Raw genomic sequence first — 22,119 nt, forward strand, 5'->3', positions numbered from 1 at the left:
TACCTTCTCGACAAAGTTATCTCCTAGAATAGAAATGTCAGAGGAAACACAAGTCGTCGTTTGCACAATTCATCTGTGTGCAAACTGCTCTTCTTTGTCTTCAGTACTGGTGGGCCTGAAGTCTTTAGCTGACATTTAAATCTAGATTTTTGTTTTTCCCTGAGAATATGTTTCATGTAAGGAACAAGATAACCCGCTGCCCCCGACTCCTCATTCCCAATCTCATCACCCATGCCTTTTAGGAGCCCCCATAGTTTCATCTGAGGCCTCAAGGGGACTTCTGGAGCCTGCCCAGAATTTTTGGATCTCCCTGTGAGCCCTCCAGAGTCTAGGCTGGGAACATAGGAAATGGACTAGTTTCAGGGCTCTAGGACTCCTGCTTCTGATTTACCCAGAGCAGCCCTGAATTGTTCTGTTTCTCTTTTAATGCTTCAAGGAAAATTTTTTGGGGAGGAAGGATTCCACAGCTCTTAAAAAAGAAGGAAAACTAGAAAGCTACTAAAGTTAGACTAGCATTTCAGCTGAAACTTCCCAGTGAGGTGAGGATGGCCTCAGCCTCCCGGCTTCTGCCTCTGTGCCATGTAAAAGCACTCCTGCCCTGAGTCCCCAGAACTGCTATATTCAGACCCACTCTGTATTCCTCCCCCGGTACAGGCTCCCAAATGCTGCACTCCACCTGCTTCACAGAAGGCTGTCCACACCCTTGCCTCCTCTTTCTCCCTGGAGGGCGACCATCCATGTTAGGTCCCGGTATATGATTTGCTGACCCTTTTAAATCCAGTGTCATTAGAGAAGAGCCTGCAATCATTACAGTAAGGGCAAACTTATATGGAACATCTATTATGTGCTAACACAGTGGGAAGAGGCTAAAGACATGACTTATGCCCTAAAGAGTTTATTATTCCAGTGATGGAGAGCAGACATGAGCACCTGGAAAGTTAGACCACAGTGCACGGTCCCAAGGTAGCAATTACAGCCAATGAGAGTTACTAAAATAAGGGCTTTGAGTTGGGGGGGAGGGAGGAAGGGGTGCTCTGGAGGGCGTGGTCAAGCAGGGCATGTGGCCTGGTCTGTGCCTCTGAAGACTGCTGGGTTGTGAAGAGACATGTCAGAGATCCCCAAAGCCGGGTTCTGCTGGGACACGGTGTGTGCAGCAGCTAGAAGGAAGCAACAGGCTCCTCGCCTGGGCTGGCCAGTAGCTGCCTCATTGTTAAATGTTGGAGGGGACATTAGAACTTTTTCCATTGGGAAGCTATTGAAGATTTTTTTTTTAAGATGTATTGATTTATTTTAGTAGGAGAGTGAGTGTGAGCAGGGGGAGGGGCAAGGAGAGAGAATCTTAAGCAGACTCCTTGCTGAGGGTGGAGCCTGACTAGGGGCTCGATCTCATGACCCTGAGATCATGCCCTGAACTGAAATCATGAGTCAGACCCTTACATGACTGAGTCACTCAGGCACCCCCCGCCCCGCCAATTGAAGATTTTTGAGGATCAGAGGAATATGGGTGACTCTAGCTTTGGAGGAGTAATCCAGCCACAGTGTAATTTGAAGTGAAGAGGCCCTGAAGTGTACAATGGAGGTGGGAAAGGATATTAGGTGTAAGGAGATACAGGTGACAAGACCAGGAGAAAGGCAGGGACAGAGTGAAGAAAGCATCCATGACACCTGGGCCTGAGTCACACTATCAGATGGGCAGCCCACGGCTCATCCCCTCCTCAGGGTCTCGAGGTCTCCTTGTCCTCAAGGACAAGAAACCTATTGTTTACATCCTAGATTACTTCCCAGAAATACTTTAAGTCATCTTGAGTTGTCCCAGGAAATCATCTGTCTTCTGGAGTATCTATCACACCAGCCTCTAGGGAACCCTGTTGTTAACCTTCCTCTTCTCCAAGCTCATTCTTCTCCATCCCTTCCATCTTGACTGGGTAGACGTGTGTATTTATCACCTCAAAGATATTTATCTGATAAATGCCCATGACTGGGTCATACTTTTCACATTTGCATCAGGAAGTAGGCATTGCTTTGGATTTATAAAGAGTAGTGGACCCAGAAGGAGACTACGAGGTGGTTGCTGAGACCGGCAGACTAGACTTAGGTGGAAGGAGCTGTGGGCCATACAGGCACATGCACAGAACATTTGAAAAATCTATAACATAGGATTAATACTCCTGTTTTACAGTTGATGCATTTGAAGCCTAGAGAAATTAAGTGACCTCAGTCCAAGGTCACACAGTAAGCAGATGTCAGACTAGGAACCACATCTCCCTACAGCATCTGTAGAGCCCTAGGATCCTGACTACTCCTCACACTGCCTTGTTTTCCCCATAACTGGGGTCTGTGGTCTACAGATTGCAGATGGTTAGTCCAAGAATAATTTGGCTTGGCTGGGAAATGCTATTCTAGAAAGAACAGAAGAGGTTAGCATTACCATATGATCTAACAATTTTACAATTAGTTATACGCCCAAGAAAAATGCAAACGTAAGTCCACACAAAAACTTGTACATGAATGTTCCTAGCAGCATTATTCATAACAGCCAAAATGTGTAAACAACCCAAATGTCCATCAACTGATGGATATCTGTCCTAGAAAAAGCAATGCCCAGGAAGGCAGAAGAGATTACTAAGCCTCAGAGGCACACTGTTCAGGCTGGGGCAGCAGCATCTCTCTGAGGGGTCGCTGTGAGGACCTTCTCTTCCCCCGAACCACATGGAAGGGCCAATGTATATACTCCCCCCACCCGCCCAGCAGGAGTTATCATGAGGAGTACAGATGGGCTCTTCTTCTGAACCTCTTTGGAAAGTTTACATATGAAAGTCTCCCTAAATGGAGAGGTCATTTATCTTCCAGGATACTTTCTAGGGCTGTCACCTGAGCCAAGGTGAGAGGGACTCAGCTGTGACCTGCACCCCAGCTTCTAAGGTGGGTGAGAGGTGGCCTCAGAACAAGGCTGTCTCTGGCACAATTTCTACTTGCAGAGCAGCATTGTTTTCCCTTTAGAAGAAATCTGCCAAAAACTTGAAATCCAACTTTCATATTTTTATAAACTCTCAAGGCCTTTTCCTCTGGTAGATCAGCTTAATTTTGAACGTCTGTGTGTTGCTATTATTTTTTTTCAAACTACGTTAAGTACTTTTGATGTCTTTAATAAAATATTTTAATACGGTAGACTGTTATATCATTTATTATATCCCCAAATGGATTATGGCTAAAGCTGTTGAAAGAATTATTTTGACACAAAAATCAATTAAGACATTAGGAGGCAATATTTAATAAGCAAAGATAACATGTTAGAACTCAGTAATTGTCCTAGAAAAGAAGCATCAACTCATTCTCATATTTTGGGATTTGAGATGCTTAATTGTTGGGGGGCGGGGTGGAATGCCCTTATTAAATAAGGAAAACAAGGGGCACCTGGGTGGCTCAGTTGGTTCAGTGTCTGCCTTCAGCTCAGGTCATGATCCTGGGGTCCTGGGATCCAGCCCTGAGTCAGGCTCCCTGCTCAGCAGGGAGCCTGCTTCTCCCTGTGCCTCTGCCTGCCACTCCCCCTGCTTGCGCCCTTTTCTCTCTCTGTGTGTCAAATAAATAAATACAATCTTTTAAAATAAATAAATAAGGAAAACAAAATAAGAGGAAAACTTTGAATATGCCTGAGTTGGTAACTAAATTAAAGGATCAAGGAATGTCATAAAATATATGATCCAGGTGAACCTGAGATTTGGCAGCAAGGCTTCCACACGTGAAGACTCGAGGTTCCAGATTTGGGGTTAACTCCTGAGATAGAGTCACACCACCCTCCCAGACCACAAGCACTGTGATCTCCTTTGGAGCCGTCCTTACAGATGGAGGGCTGGCTGGTGTCTGGCCAGGCTCAGCCCTGAGGCCATGGGTGGTGGTGACCGATGATCAGTTTGAGCCCAGGTTTGCCCCGCGTCACCTGTAAGTTCTTTCATAACTGGCAGCCAGGGCCATCCTGTCCTGGCAATTTATCCACATCTCGTTTGTCAGCTCAGGCGAGAACATTCTGTACACTTTCTCTGCTGTGTGTGATATACTATCTTGGATCTGCCTGCTTCAAAAGCAATTTGGGAGTATGATCTCCCCAAAGTCTTCCTTGGTGAAAAAGAGACAGTGACTCACTGACTCAGCCTGTCTTTGCATTTTTTCCATCCCTGAGCCCCTTGACCAGTGGAGGTTAAGTCTCTTGCTGCTTCTACACATTTAAAGGGCCTCTTATTATTAGCAGTAGCCTCTCTTATCAGACACTCCGGGTTCTGGTTCTTTTCAAACCCAGCAGATTCTTTCTCAATGCTTGACAGGACACTGCATTACCTCCACATTCTTTTTTTTACATCCCAACTTGTCAAGTCCAGTCTCTTTATTTTGCTAAGAAGGAGTATGGAGCAATTTTGATTATATTTGGGGCTTTGGGGCATCTCCTCGTTAGGACAAACACATCCTTCTTGAACCTTCAGTACCTTTTTTTCCAGATAGCTCCAAAGTTAATTCTTTATTCTTACTTTTTCTAAAGGAACGCCCATATTTATTTCTTCGCTAAATTTTAATAATTTTGTGAACTCTTTATTTTCATTTTCTTCTCTCTGTAGAATGTTTAATTTAGTCAAAAGCCTTCTTGCAAGGGAAAGATTCTTTCAAGCATTCACTGAAACTATTCCTTGAATTCAGGATGCAAGTGTATGGAGAAAAGACAACTGGCCAGGACTTACTGTTGAACCAGCATAGTCAGGGTTTATGGGGGCTGCTGCTTTGAGTTAATCTTCCCATCCCTCTTTAATCTGTCTTAGTTTTGCTAGAAGGTGGTGTTTGTGTGAATATCTGAGCTCATTTTTAATTTTCTGTTTTGTTGGAAGGTTTCGTAACATTTAAAACACCAGATTTAGAGGTGGCATTTGCACTTGGAGAAAGAAAAAAAAATTGTCACCTTGGGTGATCACCAATGTCAGAGCACCAAATATAAGTTAACCTTGATTTTCGGGGAGCAAGAGTAATACTCTTTTACTCTCTCCCATGTGCTAAATCTCATCTCAATTAAAACAAGACATTTAGAGTGACCTGTGTGAGAATAAACAGCCTTCAAGGGGGCCTGTAAACATCTGTCATCACCACAAATCTGAGCAGTGTGGGCAAGTGGTGACCATTACCCTCTGGCAGCTTCCCTCCAGATTCACGTACTGATTGGTTGCTGGAGGGTCTTTGCCATCTGTGTAACTGGGATGTTTCTCTCAGATTTGGCTCTGGATTGCTTCTGGATCACCCTGCTCTGTGATTGACTCTTCACCATGTAACCTCAACTGGATGCCAGAGATCTTTTTTTTTTTTTTTTGGATGCCAGAGATCTTCAGGGCAGGGCTGTGGCTTTTTTTTTTTTTTTACTCATCCTTCTGTCCTCTGTGATTAGAGCAGGGGCCTGGCACAATGTTTGTCAAATATGTTGAGTCTTGAACGATGGTTTTCCAAGGATTAGAAGCAAAGAAAAGAACCAAGTCCACCAAAATCCTCAGACCGTTAGGGTTGATCTTTCCAATTTTTAATCCATGGTGCTTTAGCATTTGAGGCAAAGGAGGATCCTGTAAACCTATATGGCATTGACATGGTTGGCAACATGTAAATCATGTTTCCCTATGGGCTGGAGGGCAGCATGGAGCAAGCTGGGCAGCAAGTGTGGCAGGGGTGGGGGAAGTAGGCTTCCCCGGATTGCCTGTGTTGGTGGGCCCACCAGGATCCCCTCGTGATCTGGCCTGACTCCAGAAACTGCCTGACCTTCCTCCTCTCCCTGGCTCTGCACAGTGCACATGAGGTCAGGAACGCCAGCCTTGAGCCATCCCCGCTTAACCATTCAGCCTTTTGCTAACTCTGAGTTCAGTTCCTGGTTTCCTTTTACATAACTTAGCAGCAGCGTTTCACACATTCTCTCCTCCTGGGGACACTCATTGCCTCTTGACTTCTAGGTAATCACACTCCCCTGCTTCCTACCATCTCATTGGTCTTGCCTTCTCCGCCATTTGGCTGTTTCTCCTCATCCCCGGAGTCTTAGACCAAATATTGTCTTCCCATTCCCTCAAGGAATCTATCTGTTCTGTTCTGCAGCTCCCCTTATCTTTGAAATACTGATGGCTCTAAACTGATGTTTCCAGTCTGGACCTCTCATACACATGTTTGCCTTCTCAGATCGCTTCTACTATTTCTTGAGGCATCTCAGTTCATGGCAGCCCCACTCTTCCAGTTGCTCAGGCCAAAAGCCTTGATGTCATCTGGGCTCTTGTGTTTCTTCCCCATCCCACATCCGGTGAGATGTGCTCAATCTATTCAGAATCCGACCACCCCCATTCTCACCACCTCCACCACTCCAAACCTAGTCCAAGTAGCCACAGTCTCGCAGCTGGATCATCACAAGAGTGTTAAGATAGAGCTTTCCACTTTGGCATGGGTCCTGCATTCTATTTGCAGTGCAGCAGAGGGTGATGTTGTTAACGTGCAAGTCAGATTATGTCACTCCTCTGCTCATCACCTTCCCGTGGCTCTCCATGTCACTCAGGGTGGAAGTCTGCCTGTGACCTCATCTCTGCTCCAGTTCCTGTGGCTCTTTGCTGCTCGTCTGGAACACCAGACTGCTCCCAGGTTAGAACTGTTGCCCTGACCTTTCCCTCTCAAATGCTCTTCTCCCAGGTGTCCACATGGCTTCCTCCCCTCCTTACACCCCATGCTTCTGCATCCACGTCTTGGGCAAGGCCTTGCTAACCCAGTGATTTAGAACTATAGCCTTCTCCCAGCCAGCCCCTGCACTTTTGCCTTCTCTGTCCCTTCTCCTCTGCTCCATTTGTTTCTGTTTTACTTAATATTTTAATGTAACTTGTGATTGACTGATTACATTTGGCCTCTGAATCCCCCAACTAGAAAATAAACTCCATGAGGGCAGGACATTGTGTTTCATTCACTGTGGAATCTCTAAAACCTAGAATGGTGACTGGCATGTGGCAGGTGCTCAGTGAACATTTGTTTGATCAATTAATTAATGGACCTGGGTCGTGATGCTAAGGAAGAAGGAGGAGGAAGAGAAGTTGCATTTGATGGTTGAATCAGGATCAAATATTATTTCAGTTTACCAGATTAATAGGCCCAATGCTACACCATAAAGGTAAAAACATACATGTAAATCCCTGTAGCCAAGGCAAGCAAACTCTACCAACAGAAGAGGAAGAGCACACCAGGAGAAAACCCTAGGGGTTATATTTGAAGGTGATTTCAGAATTGAATGTCAGGGATGTGTTTTTGATGCAAAAAAGGCTAATGGTCACATTAATAAAGTATAGCACACAAATCATGGGAGATATTAGTTTTACACCAATCTTTGCTGCTTCAACAGCAGTGGGAGAATTGGATTTACCTCTGGGCCACATGCCTAAAGAGACAACATGAGCCCCACTGGGAAAAGAGCCACCTCAGGTGGCAGCATGTCATGGGATAATTGCTCATAGCATCTGGCCATTCTTTTCAGCAGGAAAAACTCAGGGGAGACCTAACTAGTTTCTTTAGCTATTTGACAAGCCATTCTGTGGAAGAAGGAACATTCTCTATTACTTTAGTCAGTGGAACTGAGAAGAAGACAAATTTCAGATAAGGGTAGGAAGACATGCAAATTGGTGAGAGCTACCCAAGTATGAAGCCACAGCTCCTAGAGGCAGTGAGCATCCCGTCCCTGGGGACACAGCAGGGCCCAGCAGAGAATACTTGATAGGGGGATTCAGGACTACATTAAATCAGATCCTCCCTGAAGCAAACTCCAGGATGGGATTAGAGGTGCCAGAGATTAGGGAAATGGAAGGGGAGGCCGGGGGAAGCTCAGAGAGCCATCACATCACAATGAAGGAGAGAGGGCAGGAAGGAGGATTGGATGGGAAGACTCTTAGACTGCCGTGCTGAACAAAGAAGCATTGGTGAGTCTGATGGGAAGTCTTTGGGCAAAAGCCGCCCAGCAGAAGAGTCAGAAATGGGCCTTTCAGAGCATCCTTACTGCTCTCAGTCGTTGGCTGGAAGCAGCCTGTGGGAGACGCTCTGTTTCTGAGTGCAGCAGCCCAGGGCCATGAGTCAGCTATGCTCCCGGGGTGGGGGAGTTCTGAGAGGCACATTTTCAGGGCCACCCCAAGGTCCCTAATGGGAACTGTGCGGGGTCCTGGGTGGACTCTCTGATTCTAAGCCCTCCTAACACTGTGTCTCATGCTGTGCTATCCTGTGGCTCCGGGGACTGTGGGCATCTTCCCCACAAGTGCTCTGCATCCCTCCCCCACTGCCCCCCATCCCCGCCCAGCCTAAGGGCCAGCATGTAGGCATAGGCGGTGCTCACTGAAAGCCCAGTGAGTGGAGAGCAGAGAGCCCATCAACCCCCACACCCAGACCCATAGCCATGCTCTGGAGGGGGACCCGTTAACTTAAAGTGAGGATAGTAAATGTCACTCTGCCACAGTCCCCAGAGAAACCCGTGTAAAGTGGAGTTCATGTGAGGAAACGACCTTCATAGCTACAGAAGTGCCAGGACTAAACTGAACAGCCCCTGAGCAGAGCGCAGGCTGAAGCCTCATCCATTACCCGCCTCTTCCCCTAGAAAGACAACCCTCATTTGTTATTTCCAGACTGTTTTCATTTTACTTACACCGTGTGAAAAGCATTGAATTGGGAAATAAATAATATTATTTCCGAACAGAGATTTTGGAATCACTTCACAGATTTTGGAATTATTATCCTGTTTCCAAATGTTTGGTTTGTGTATCATTTCTTCATTTATATTTGTGAGCCCTTTATTGCAAATGTCCTCATTTGGAAAACTCTGACAGAAGTCTGAATGAACTCGGTTGTTGGTCTGTGTTCATGTCTTTTTGAGAGATGCCTCCTCCCTTTCTCTTGAAGTGCAGAAAAATCTTACATGGAGTTTCAGGAGAGATGTTTGCTAGAACGTTCCTTTCTATTGCAGTAATTCTGCAGTGACCAGTTCTACTCTCTCACTGGCATCCCCATCTCCCGGTTCTCTTCTCTACCGGCTTTGCCCATTAATGCAAGACTGAGATTCCTTCACCACCTTCTGTTCAAAAACATCCCATTGTCCCTCCTGTCCCACTGTCCTGGAAGCCTAGACTTGCCCTGGTTGTCACACCCTCCCTAAATGGCCACACTGTTTTCATGGGATTCCTCCAACCATCTCTTTTTGGCCATGCCTTTCTCCACCTGTCCATGCCCAAAAAACACTGAGTCCATTCCAGCCCTGCCCTCATTCGTGTTCCCCTGTCCTAAATTATCACCTTTTCTCTCCTTTGTTGTTTGAACTCCATTCATTATGCAAAACCCACAGGAAGTTCTGCACAGCAGCTTAGCTAGTGAGAAAGAAAGGGTAGGTTCAAAACCAGAGACACTTCTCTCATTTATCTCTGAAAGATGACACTTGTCATATAATCAAAGGTCCGTTCACCCGCCCTGTCTTTTCTTCTCTCCACAGCCCCTTCCACTGTTCCCATCATGCACCAAGTCAGTGCCACGATGAGAAGCATCACCTTGTCATGGCCACAGCCAGAGCAGCCCAACGGCATCATCCTGGACTATGAGATCCGGTACTATGAGAAGGTAAGTCAGCTCTGCCTTCAGGCTTCCAAGACACAGGGCCAGCTACTGTTCAGTGGAGGGAGGCCAGCTGAGGGCACAAGTGGAAAGGCTGGAGGAAGTTCTGAGGGAGGGAGGGATCTGCCCATGGAGGTCAGGGGCTCCTTGGGAGAGTTTGTTGGGTCTTCATTGGCAAAAGTCCCTGAAGTCCAGAGACTTTTTGTACCAACTCAGAAGAGACTCTTCCAAACTACCACCCTGCTGTCCCAACAGCTCAGTGGGCTGCTATAGGCAAAACTGATCCTATTTTCCCAGTCGTGTGTTTGCTACACTAATGTAGATGCCACAAAACTGCCAGGTGTCCCCTGAACTTTCCAAAGATTTTGTGGTTTCATGGACCAGTGTTTTCCAAAGTTTTTGATCATGTTCTTCCACTATAAGTTTATTTATAAATCATATGCTAGTACTACTGCAATAATCTATTTGTTGAGCTTAAAAACATGTAAATGGAAATTTTAAAGGATGAGATGGAAATTAAGAGAAATAGAAATTTGTATATTATCTACGGACTGTTCTTTAGCAACTGTTCCTGGGGCCGGCAGCAGGGCACTTGCTGCCAAGAGAAGGGAGAAGGTGCCCTGTGGGGTTGATTTCCTTGGTCTCTGTGGGGGAAGCACATGTTAAACTATAGCATTTGCAAAATCCCAGGAAAATACTGACCCAACACATTTTTTGTAGAAACACCAGATTCATTGATTTGTTCAGCAAGTATTTATTGAGTGCCTGCTATTTGGCAGGTACTAGTCTAGGATATATTAATGATCTAAACAAAGATTCCTGCCCTCACGGACCTTACTTTCTAACAGAAGGAGACAGAAAATGAACATAATAAATAGGGAGGTCATATAGTATGTTAAAAAATGAATAATGCAAAGGGAAATAGAAAAAGCAGAGCATGGTAAATGGGATTAGGAGGGTCAGGTTTGGGCGAGGAGCAGGTCTCAGAATTAAATAGAATGGTAAAGGTAAGCCTCTTGGAGTAGGTAGGTTCCAAGTAAAGACTTGAAAGAAGTGAGATTATTGTGAAGCAGGGGAGAAAGAGGCAACTGCCTGTGCAAAGGCCCGGAGGCAAGGTCATGACTGGTGACTCTAGGAGCCGGAAAAAGACCAGCATGACCAGAGGGGTACAAGCAATGGGAAAGTAGTAGACAGGTGAGAGAGGTAACCAGGAGAGGTGATCATGCTGGACCTTAGAACTGCAGCTTTCCCATTGAGTGAGACGAGGATCTGTAGCAGGGTTAGGAGCAGAGGAGAGACAAAATCTGACTTACATTTTTAGAGGATCATTCAGCTGTTCCATTAAAAACAGGCCTACCAGATTACAATAGAATGAGAATGATGGTGGCTTGATGGGAATGGGAGAGGGCCAGGAAGACAGTAAATTCTAGATACAGAAACTAAAGACAGAGCAGCAGGATTTCTAGCAGGTTGGACCTCAGATGTGGGAGGGTTTGGTCCTGGCCCAATAGGAGAATGTCCCTAGCCATCATTGACTCAGTAGGAGGCTTGCTGTGCTAGAGCTTACTTGGGGTAAGGGAAGGGACAGAAGCTCAGCTCGGTGTCTAAAACACTTCTGAGATGGCCAAATAGAACAGGCAGCTAGATGTCCATGTCTGGAGTTCAGGAAAGAGGACCAGGTTGGATAAGTCCACCTGGGAGTTGTCAGTCTGTAAATGCTATGAAGGCGCTGAGCCTGACGGAATCATCCAGTGGGGCAGTGGAAATAGGAAGAGCATCAGGGATGGAGCCTTCCATCCCTCCGGCGTGGAGGTAATGTTGAAGAGTGAGCATGTTGAACGTGACCACCTTGGGAAGCAGGGCCCTAGTTTCCAGTGCCCTCTGTAGCTAACCAGCCATGTGGCCATGGTCAAATTACTTAGCCACTCTAGGTCAGTTTTCACACTTATAAAATGCGAACAGTTTACCCCCCTGAAAATGGAGGGCCAGATGGATCAGCAATCCAGCCTGTAAGGTGGTACACTCTTTGGCCCTTATAGCCGAACCTAGAAGCAAGGTGAGGATTAGGGAGCATTCTACTCTATCTAGAGAACATTGGGCTTTGTAGATTCAGATAATTCAACGAATTGGGGTTTTTTTAAACCATCTGGATTTATAAGCAACCATTATATCCAGTAAGCTTTGAATTTGGGGTCCTTGTTTGTGGGATATTTTTTATCAGCTAGTACTGTAAATGTTGGCTTTCTACCACATTTTGGACCATATGTGTCAAACGATTGTCCACACAGTCTCATTTCATCATCCAAGTTGACCTGAGAGTTCAGTAGAGTATCACCTGTGGCCAGTATATGAGGCAATATCTGAATCACCAATAAGATTCCAATGGAGCCACTTCCCCCATACACTTGAACTTGAGCCTTTGAAGCTCATCTCAGGAAAATAATAGTAATTTTTCCCTCATATGCCCCTACTGGGTGCCAGGAACTTTAAAAATATTTTCGATTTTTCTCCTCACTACCCAGCCTGGTAAATATTCATATCATAGCTGTGGGGCAAGGAACCAATGTACGAAGTTCAAAACAAAACAAAACTTGCCCACAACCACGCAGCTAGGAAGTGAGTCTACAGCCTGGGTTCTTAACCTACAGCAAGTGACAGGGCTGGAGAGGGGCTAAGTATATGGGAGCCACCTGCTTTTTACTTCATCTGCCTGGCAGAGGGCATCCACCCCAGCATAGGGGGTGGGCTTTGGAACAGACTCCTGCCTATGTCCCTGGACTCCTTGCTCCCCAGTCCACACCCCAGCTCCTCTGCTACTTTTCCCTTTACATGAAGACCTCCTCCTTTGAAACACTGTAATTAACTTTAACTTCTGATGCTATGAAGGAAGCTTATTCCCCCATTTCAGACCACGTCCCTACTCCTCAGTAATTTATACTAATTATTAACAGACACACATGCACAGCAGCTCAATGCCCGAGGCAGCTTCCACACCTCAGTGAAGCATATTATTGTCCTCACTCCAGAGGATAGAATGCTTTCCTTGGGAACACAGAAGATTCTTTGCCCAAGCACTGGTTACCATTCAGTATGTTACTATGCAGCTCTACACTTCACTTATAAAGTGCTTGACTGTAAGGTCTGTTACATTGCCTGGACCATTCCTAATACAAATAAAGAAAAAGACATTACCCTATGAGGGTATTTTGAAATAACCACAATGATAATAATTCATCATATACTGAGTATCTATTATGTGGCAGATATTCACAGATACATTAGCTCTGATCCTTAAAAGAAATGAAAGATACTTGAAAGCCTGGTATAACCAATTTATAGATGATGGCACTAAGTCACAGAAAGGTCAAATGACTTACCCATGACCACAAAGGACCAGAAGTACGGACATTTTTACTATATTTCAGTGGCGCAATCTTCTGAGCTCAGTGTGCAACTGGATTACAATCATGCCCATGCTGAGCATCTCAAAATTAATGGGGCCTCTGAAATAAGAGAGTGCATCTTCATTTTTAAATCCAAATGCTTATAAGCGGAATGATCCGCCTGCCTGCTCCACAAGGCCAGCGAATCCTGTCTTTAGAAGATGCAAACACAGTAGAACTCAGCCTGGAAGATATCCTGGATTCAATCCAAAGAATCAAAAGCACTATTCCTCCCTTGTGTGCCACTTCTTCTAAGCCAGGAGTCAGCAGAGTTTTTCTGTAAAAGACCAGACAGGAAATATTTAAGTTTGTGGCCATATAGTCTCTGTCCAGACTACTCAACTTGCCTTTATAGAAGAAAAACAGCCATACACAATATATCAGAAGGTGGGCATGACTGGGTTCCAATAAAACTTTATTTACAAAAACCGGTAACTGGCCATGGACCATGGTTTTCTAACCCCTGAAAACTCTCCCTGGATCCCCTACCTCACATCACTCTCTCAATTTGTGCTTAGAACACCTTTCCATTTCAGGTCTTACGAATAGAATCAATGAGGCTTTCGCCTCCTCCAACAGCTCATTAATAGAGAGCTCAGATGCCATTGAGCTGATGACACTCCCAAAGCCTCTCTATGTTCATCTCCTTCCCATTTTAATATGCTTCCATTCATCATTCTCTCTTGTTTACTGTCTTGTAGCACTTTTCACTCCTGGTGTCAGCGCTTGTAGGCAAACCATGGGAGGAGCATCTACATCTGCTCTCAGCTGTCGTAATGATTAAGCGTTTAGACGTTTACTAGCTCTTCATAATAACTGTCTGGGCCAGAATGGGCTGGTTTAGGCCTTGGGAATTTCTACCCTTCAAATTTTAGGATCATTTTCTCCTAGAAACTCTTTCAGGCCTTGGCAATATCTTGTGCTCGATCGATTGGTTCAAATAACTGGTCTGAAGTGTGGTGTTTATTCATTCGTTTAGCACTGAATCGTGGAGCACCCAAGCGGTTTGGTGCCAGCCCTCTGCTACATGTTGGGGATGGGAACCATGGTCTCTGCCCTCAACAGCTACAGTCTCGTACCTCTCACAAGCTTATAAAATCAATCATGAGAAGAAAGAAAGAAAGAAAGAAAGAAAGAAAGAAAGAAAGAAAGAAAGAAAGAAAGAAAGAAAGAAAGAAAGAAAGAAAGAAAGAAAGAAAAGAAAAGAAAAGAAAGGGAAAGAAAAGCAAGAAACCATGTTCTTCACTCTCACTCATTTGTCTGAAGTTGATTAATGGTTTTGAAGGAACAATGACTAATACTCATTTTAATCACTGAACTTCTTAAAGAATATGTGGGCTATAAAGTGATTATGGGTTAATGTTTTTGTCCTCACAATCCAAATACCAAAAGGCAGTTTTCAGTAAAAGAGCTGCGGGGTCAATGTTTTACTTCTTTCAAGCAGTGCCTAATTCCACAGATTCTGGTAAAACCAGAGAATCCAGGCAGCTACTTGCTATCCAGATTTTGTAGCAATAGGATTTTATCCTAATTTGCAAGGTGATGAGGTGATTTTTATAGTTTCGGTCTCAGATCTCCAGTGTGTCAAGATAGTAATGACCAAAGTTCTGGATGATATTGCTTCTGTAGTGGCCAACTGTCTTTCTGCTGGATTTCTGATTGGGGGTAAGGGTGGGGGGGATCCTCCTTCTCTTTAAATATATCAAATGATGGATGGGCAGTCCTTCCCCCACAGTCGTTCCTGGAAGCCGGTGGATAGCCCCTCCAGGAGGACGGGCATGTCACCTTCAACTGTCTATTCAAACTGGCCTCCAGCCTGTGGTCCTTTAAACTGCTTCCGAAGCATTTGTCACCACCCCATGTGTCGCCACACTCCAGATAGGCCCAATTGCTTGCAGGCTCTTGAATCTCTTTAGGCCTTGCTTTCACATGTTCTAGTCAGTTCTCACTCTTCACCTTTCTCTACATGGCCAGTTTCTTTCACCTGTCATGACTCAACTCATGTCACCCTCCCAATCTCCTTATCAGCCTGAGTTGGGGGAACCCTCTGCTCCCCCATGGTCCCTTAAGCTGTCTTCTGACAAGTCACTCTGTCAACACTGCTGTCAGTGTCTGTTCATTTGCTGGTCAGTCCCACAAGATTTTGTGTCCCCAAGGAGAGGGGCCATGTCTCAGTCCCTGCAGCCCCTGTGTAGCACCCAGCACATGATAGTGTGTCATAAATGTGGCTGCCTGGCCACATGATTGAGTAAATACACATCAGGTCACCTTTGAGACATTTACATGTTTTAAAACAATGGCATTTTTAAGAAAATCATTCCACTGTATTCTTTTGTCCTGGCTCAACTCCCCAAACTTTCGTCGCTTGTCTGAGGATGTGGTTTACACGTCTTGCCAGCAGTTTTCCCCTCATGTGTCACCATACTTCTCAAACCATTGTGCCTAGAACTCATCACAGAACCTCAGATCTGCACATTGGACTTAGGGGCTTCCCTCTCAGTGACCCAAGCTCTCCATTTTCACCAACATCCCCATTTTGCTCCAAGATTGATGGTCCGGACAGGGACAGGCCCAGACTCAAAACTTTTGTCCCTGCACACTTGGAGATAACCCATAATCTCTCAGATGTGCACATGCAAATGACCAGAGCCCCGGCTGGTGTGTAATGATGAAGGAGAGCAATGAAGAGAATCCATGGGAAGCCTTCCTGGAAGAGGAGGCCTTAGAAGTGTGGGCATAGGGAATCTGCAGGGTGCAAAGGAATACTGGAGAGAAGAATTTTAGACTGAGAAAGCAAACTAAGCAAAGGCCCTGGGGCTTGGGGTATGGTTCCTAGAGGAGCAGTGAGGAGGCTATTTGGGGGATGTGAAATTAGAATTGCTTCATTCTGCAGGGCCTATAAACCTAGATTTAGGAGTTTTGTTTTTATCTGGTAATAGTTTTTCTTTTTCTTTTTTTTTTTTTAAGAAAATAAGTTTAGATGATTTAGTGGGGGGGGAGTAGCAGAAAAAATGGGAGTCTACAAAAGTCTAGGCACAACCCAAAGTTTTCAGCAAAACAATCAGCAGCAAAGAGAAAGCACCCTTGAAGGGCACCCACCAAGGGTAGAGGAGTCAGAAGGATGAGAAACACGAGCAAAATCTGTGCATGCCAGAGGACAGTCATGTCGATAACAGGGACTGTGGGAGACGGGGTGGAAGGGTCTGGAGAGAGTGACAGGGGCAGGGAGTTGACCCCTCGAATAAGTGAGAAGGGACAGGACTTGCTCTCCAGGGATCAGGGATATACCCCCAAATGCTGGTGGAGAGGGAACTGGAGGTGACAACCTAGACAGGCCAAGGCGAAGGCAGAGCAGGTAAGCCAAGTAGTGCAGAATGGCCTCTGGCTCTGCAGCAGAGTGGACACTAGGTCACTCAGCTAAGGACTTGAGGAAGCTTAAGGGGTGATCTAGAACAGCCGTGATGAGGAGTGAGGAGAGAAAAGAGGAGGCCTCAGGAGAAGCAAGACAAAGGGGCAAATGTTGTCCAGTTTGCTTCCACTGACCTCAGAGACCTGACAGGATTTTGCAAAGCTGCACGTGCTCTGTTATTCTAGCAATGAACCCTGTGGTGGGGAAGGAGCTAGGAATGACAGTGAGCCTCCCTGAGAGCCCAGCCATTTGCTCAGAGCCTTCTTTTTAGAACACCGCCACGTCATGACACAGAGCTGATTCTTTTCATTCCCTTGGTCTAGGCCAGACCATCTCCCATTCAGAGGGAGGGCCTGGGGCTGATGACGGCTTCTAACTGGTGGGGCCCGGGTGCTCCAGGGAGGAACAGGTAGGGATGCAGCACTCAGGAGCAGGCTGCACACTGTTCTTGCTCTTTTTCAGGAGCACAATGAGTTCAACTCCTCCATGGCCAGGAGCCAGACCAATACAGCGCGGATCGATGGCCTACGGCCAGGCATGGTGTACGTGGTCCAAGTGCGTGCCCGCACTGTGGCCGGCTATGGCAAGTTCAGTGGCAAGATGTGCTTCCAGACACTGACGGATGGTAAGAGGCGGGCCAGTGAACTGGTACTAGGTCAGCACTTGGGGGAGGGAAAGAAGCCCCGAGAAGCTACCCTCGCAGCCCAAATGCCAACCTTCCCTGGATTCCAGTGCCATTCCCTTACCTCCGGTGGGGCTGTGTACACTTGTGTGATTCATAAGGCAGGGCATCCGTCTGAAGTCTGGCCCGTTTCTCTCCTAACATCTCATGGGTTTGCCTTTGAAGGGTCTCTGCACCACATGCAGGGAGGTCACTGCAGTGAGACCCACACATACCTCGGGGGTCATGTGCCCTCTTGCCTCTGGATCAGGACCTGGGTGCCTCCACTATTTTCCCTTCACTCCCACTTCACCCCCTCTCTACTGGGGGACAGGGAGCTGAGCTCACAGCCTAACGGCACGAGCCAAGGTCTCCAGGAAGGAAACACAGGTACAAAATTTGAGGTGCAGCAGTCCCTTGTACCCAGTATCTCAGCTTCACATGTGACTCTAGTAGGTTCTGTTCATGTGTCATCAGAGGTAACAGAGGCTACCTTCCAAGCCATCCCCAAAGTCAGTAAGCCTGTCACCCCAAATACTTCCACCTTTGGGCTTTGTTAGTTCCTTATTATAACGATCTCTCCCAGTCAGTCCTCCGAGACCGACCTTTATGAATGGTGATGAAAATCTGATTTCCCTGCAGCCTGAGCATTGAGCATGGGGTACCTGCCTGTGTGTTCACTCACTCTTTTCCCTTAGCCAGCCACTTACCATGGTGCTTGCTTTTGTTTATGGGCTGACTATCTACCTCTTTTATTTATTCATTTGTGAGCTCTTGCCTGATAGTTTTCCAAACACCAGTCTATTCTCAACCTCCTCAACCGAAAGCCTTTAATTTTTCACTTATTTCTTGCATTATGTGCAAAACAGTCGGCTTTTACAGAACATTTTATTTTAGGCCCATACTCTCTGACGAGGCACGTGTTAGGACTCGGGGTTTTATGCTGACTCACATAATAATTTTTTAACAATTTAAAAAATCACCCAAAATATTTTAAAAATTAGATGATCTCATGTGAAAACCATAATGTGCGTTTTCTTGTGAAAAATTGCAAAGAAGCCAATGCTGGTGGGCATTCTGGTGTGAGGGCTCTTCCCCTGAGCTAATAGGTGGCTGCCCCTGTGGGATGCCTGCCCCTTCTCAGTGATTTGTACCCAGATGCTTGCATGTGAGCTGTCTGACCCCTGTAGGATTGGAGTTTGCAACCTATTTTGAATTTTTTTAGGTGAATCTTCACAATTATTTTGAGGATAGTGAGATGGGGTGGAAAGGCAAGCCAGTTTATTCAGATTAATAATGCTGCTGGTATGAAAAGAACGCAGCTGTCTCCTGTCCCCTCTTTGCACCTCACTTACTATCTGGATTTATGGGCACTTAGGCATCAGGAAGTACACAGGATTAAAAACCCAAAACTCAGAATGCTCTGAGCACTGGTCTCTTGGCAATTCTGCTAGACAAATCAAGAAGTAACAAATTTCCCCCAAGAAGACTATTCCTTTTACATTTGGCAGTTAAGTTTTATAAACCCAAGAGGGACTAGATGTAAGAGAGTTTTGGTAAGTGGCCAAATTCAGGAGTATTTATTTTAATGACTGAGGTTCGCACATAGCTAATAATTATACTCACTGAGGCTTTGGGCCTTGTCTTCAGCACAAAGGTGAATCTGAAGGTTGACTAGTGAAAGGGTCAGTGGAGCAAGGAGGACCTGTGGGATTCCACCCAGAGTCAAAGACCACGCCTTGGGCAGGTGACCACCACATAGCACAGAGCCACCCTGGTCCTGAGCTGCTGTTAGCTATAGTGTGCCTACATTGGTCTTAGCTGCTGTTGTTTTAACCCATCCATAAAGTACGGTATCTATATATTTATCAAACAGTCCAGGTGATTCTTACGCTCCCCGGAGTTTGAGAATCATCCTTCTACTCTGTGAGCGGAAGAAGACACTTCTGAAGATAAGGGTGTTGGTTCTTGAAGCTTCTTACTCTCTAGAAATCAATTTTAAAGACTGGAGGTCACATTGCTTTATGAAGTTTTTAAGTTATAAAGATGTTTTTATGGACTCTTTGCTGTGGTTCCTAGAGTTATTTTTTTTGCCAAAGTCTTTTTTTTTTTTTTTTTTAACATACATGTTATAGAAAGCTCTGAGCTGAGGGAAACCTTCCATCTTTAAATTGATGTCTTTGGAGTGGTTGGCTTCGAGAATAACATCCTTGTCTTTGGAAGTCACTTTCTCCACCCAAAGAGTTGAAGAGTGGTTCTTAAACTTTGAGGAGCATGAGAATCACCTGGAGTACTTGGTAAACATGCAGAGGTTCTTTGCTCAGAGGTTCTGACTCAGTAGATCTGAGGAGGGGCCTGGAAATAGTCCTGTTTAATCATTGGGCTTGGGTGATTCTGATGCAGGACATGGGAAACTTCAAGAGCTATTTATTGCCTTTAGGGTGGCCAAATAGAGGACAGCCAAATAAATTTGAATTTCAGATAAAGCCAACAACATTTTAGTCCAAGTATCTCCCGTGCAATGTTTGGGGGCATACTTATACTAAAAGATTATTCAATGTTTATCTGAGATTCAAATCTAACTGGTCAGCTGTATTTTTATTTACTGTATTTGGCAACCCTTATTGTAATAGAACATATAAAGCTTGACCTCTATATGCCTCAGTCCTGAACACCAGGTGAAAGAATAACCATAATTATTATTGTGCCAGCTGGGCCAAGTTGTTTCTATGGATTAAGGAAGAGTGTCAGTATTTGGGGTCCCCCTGACAGTACAGACATTATGAAATGTGCCCCACAATAATTTGATTACTTTGTTATTGCCTTTTTTTTTTTTTTTAGCAGAAAAGAGTCTGAGAGTCAGATGGACTAAAGACTTCGCTCTTTGTCCAAGAGCACAGGGCTCACACACACAGAAAAACCAGACTTTGGGCGAGCTCTGGTGTCCTCTGTGACTCAGGGGCTTCCCGTCCTCCTGCGTCACACAGCATGGTCTTAACCTTGGCAGAGGCCTCAATCCTGTTCTTGAGTGGGCCATTTCCCCACTGTTTCTTCATCCCCCGCAGCACCTGGCACAGGGCTGCCCAGCCGCAGAGACTCTGTAACTATCTGCCTGGTGAAATCTGTGCACTCTGCTGGGTTTCAATACCTTTGTGTTTCAGGAGATACTTCCACAGTGGCTTTCAGTCTTCCCTCTTAGATCATCCTTAGCATGACTGACAGTCCTTTGAAAGACCTTCCAAATGAGGGGCTGTAATATGGAGTCACCTCTGCCGTGGGGACAGATGTCATCAGCATTTAATTCTGAGCTTTTCTCTGTCGCTGCTGTTTCATTTTTATTGTTGCTGTCATTTGGCTTTAGTTGTTTTTTTTATTTGTGATTTGAAGCTCCCTCTTTGTTTTAGTTGGGCTTCTGGCTCTGTAGCATAGAAGCCATACTCCACATATACATATATATTTATTTATAGTGTCTTTGGTGTCATGCATTGAGTCCCAGCAGTATGCAAAGGGCACACAGGAAGGACTCTAATGGCTCTTTCTCACCTAGATGACTACAAGTCCGAGCTGCGGGAGCAGCTGCCCCTGATTGCTGGCTCGGCGGCAGCCGGGGTGGTGTTTGTAGTGTCATTGGTGGCCATCTCCATCGTCTGTAGCAGGTAGGCCTTCCACTTCCGCTCCCAGCACTTCCTCTCCCACTGCCCCAGGTCAAAGAAGCTCCTATCTGCTCCTCCCAGGCCACACACAGAGTAGATGGGGCCTAACTGTTCACAGACGTGCTGCCAAGCTCATATGGTCATCCCCCCTGTCTCAATCCACGGGCAGCCTAGAATTTGCCAGATTATGTATTTTCTCTGTGCCTAAGATAAAATCCCCCGTAAGAGTTGGGCAAGGCTATGAGTAAACAGCATCCATCTTCCAATTTCATTTTATTCCCCTCACTATCAGAGTGACAGTTCTCAAATTGCATTTGATCCACTGGTGCATCATAGCCTATACCACAGCCCATCCTCTGGTTAGAGAGCCAAGGTCCTCGGCAGAGGGCACAAGCAGGCGGGCAGGAGGGGAGCCTCGGAGGAAGACAGGAACTCCAAGTTCTGCAGAAGGGCAGGCCCTGAGGCCTTGTGAATTTTTAATACTGTTGCTACTGCCTTTGGGGGTTAGCCCGGATTCTGCTGCAGAAAGCAGTGTAGTTGGCTTCTCCAGAGCTGTTCCATGGTGCAGCCAGCATGCTGACAGGTGTCGTCAGTGTCTCTGCCTGCAACCCTGATGGGGACCCACGGCCCTGCCTGGCCTCTGAAAGACCTTGACTTGAAAGCAGACCTGGCTGCCTACAGTGGTGGTCAAGACAGGAAGCAGGCCAGGAGCTAAATGTTAACGTGAGAGCTGCCCAGTTCCCAGCCCCAGGAGATGCCTGAGTGGGTCCCCATCAGGTCAGGGGAGCTGGGTGGACATCCCTGGAGCAGAGCAGTGAGCTTGCACCCCAGCTGACAGAGCTCCTCTTGCTTGCATCCACAGGAAACGAGCTTACAGCAAAGAGGCCGTGTACAGCGATAAGCTCCAGCATTACAGCACCGGCCGAGGTGAGTAGAAAGCACACACCTGGTGGAGTAGGTGAGTACTTGGGGTGCTCCTTATAGCCAGGCTGACTGGTCCTGACGACAGAACCCCTTCCAGCCCCCGGTGCCCCAACAGTGGCTTCTCTCTGCAGGTTCCCATGGGCCATGGGCTGCCTGCCCCTCTGAAGTCTGCCCATTGTGGGAACTCGTTGGGCGCCTGGCGAGTAGATTATCTTCCACATTGATAAGCCCATATAGGACACAGAATGCAGGGAAAAGATTGGGTTTAGCAAGTCAATGAATCCTGAAATCAGACTCAGTGGGAAAAGATGGAGGGTTCTCTATTAACATCTTTTGCCTTATCTTATCCAATTGAGCGGCTGGGGAATGTGTTAACCAAATTCACAGATAAGCCAGAGAACATGA

At 46.1% G+C, this 22,119-nt stretch overlaps 1 protein-coding gene across 1 annotated transcript in view; it reads left to right on the forward strand.

Moving 5' to 3' along the window:
- Nucleotides 1-22,119, forward strand: part of EPHB1 (EPH receptor B1) — a 430,513-nt gene that overhangs the window by 328,311 nt on the left and 80,083 nt on the right. The window contains exons 6-9 of the mRNA XM_041733571.1: nucleotides 9,506-9,630; nucleotides 16,939-17,101; nucleotides 20,685-20,793; nucleotides 21,653-21,717. Coding sequence (XP_041589505.1) covers nucleotides 9,506-9,630; nucleotides 16,939-17,101; nucleotides 20,685-20,793; nucleotides 21,653-21,717 — 462 coding nt within the window. The remainder of the gene's footprint in view (nucleotides 1-9,505; nucleotides 9,631-16,938; nucleotides 17,102-20,684; nucleotides 20,794-21,652; nucleotides 21,718-22,119) is intronic.

The sequence above is a fragment of the Vulpes lagopus genome, chromosome 19, assembly GCF_018345385.1.
Source record: "Vulpes lagopus strain Blue_001 chromosome 19, ASM1834538v1, whole genome shotgun sequence".
In the NCBI taxonomy this organism is placed as follows: domain Eukaryota; kingdom Metazoa; phylum Chordata; class Mammalia; order Carnivora; family Canidae; genus Vulpes; species Vulpes lagopus.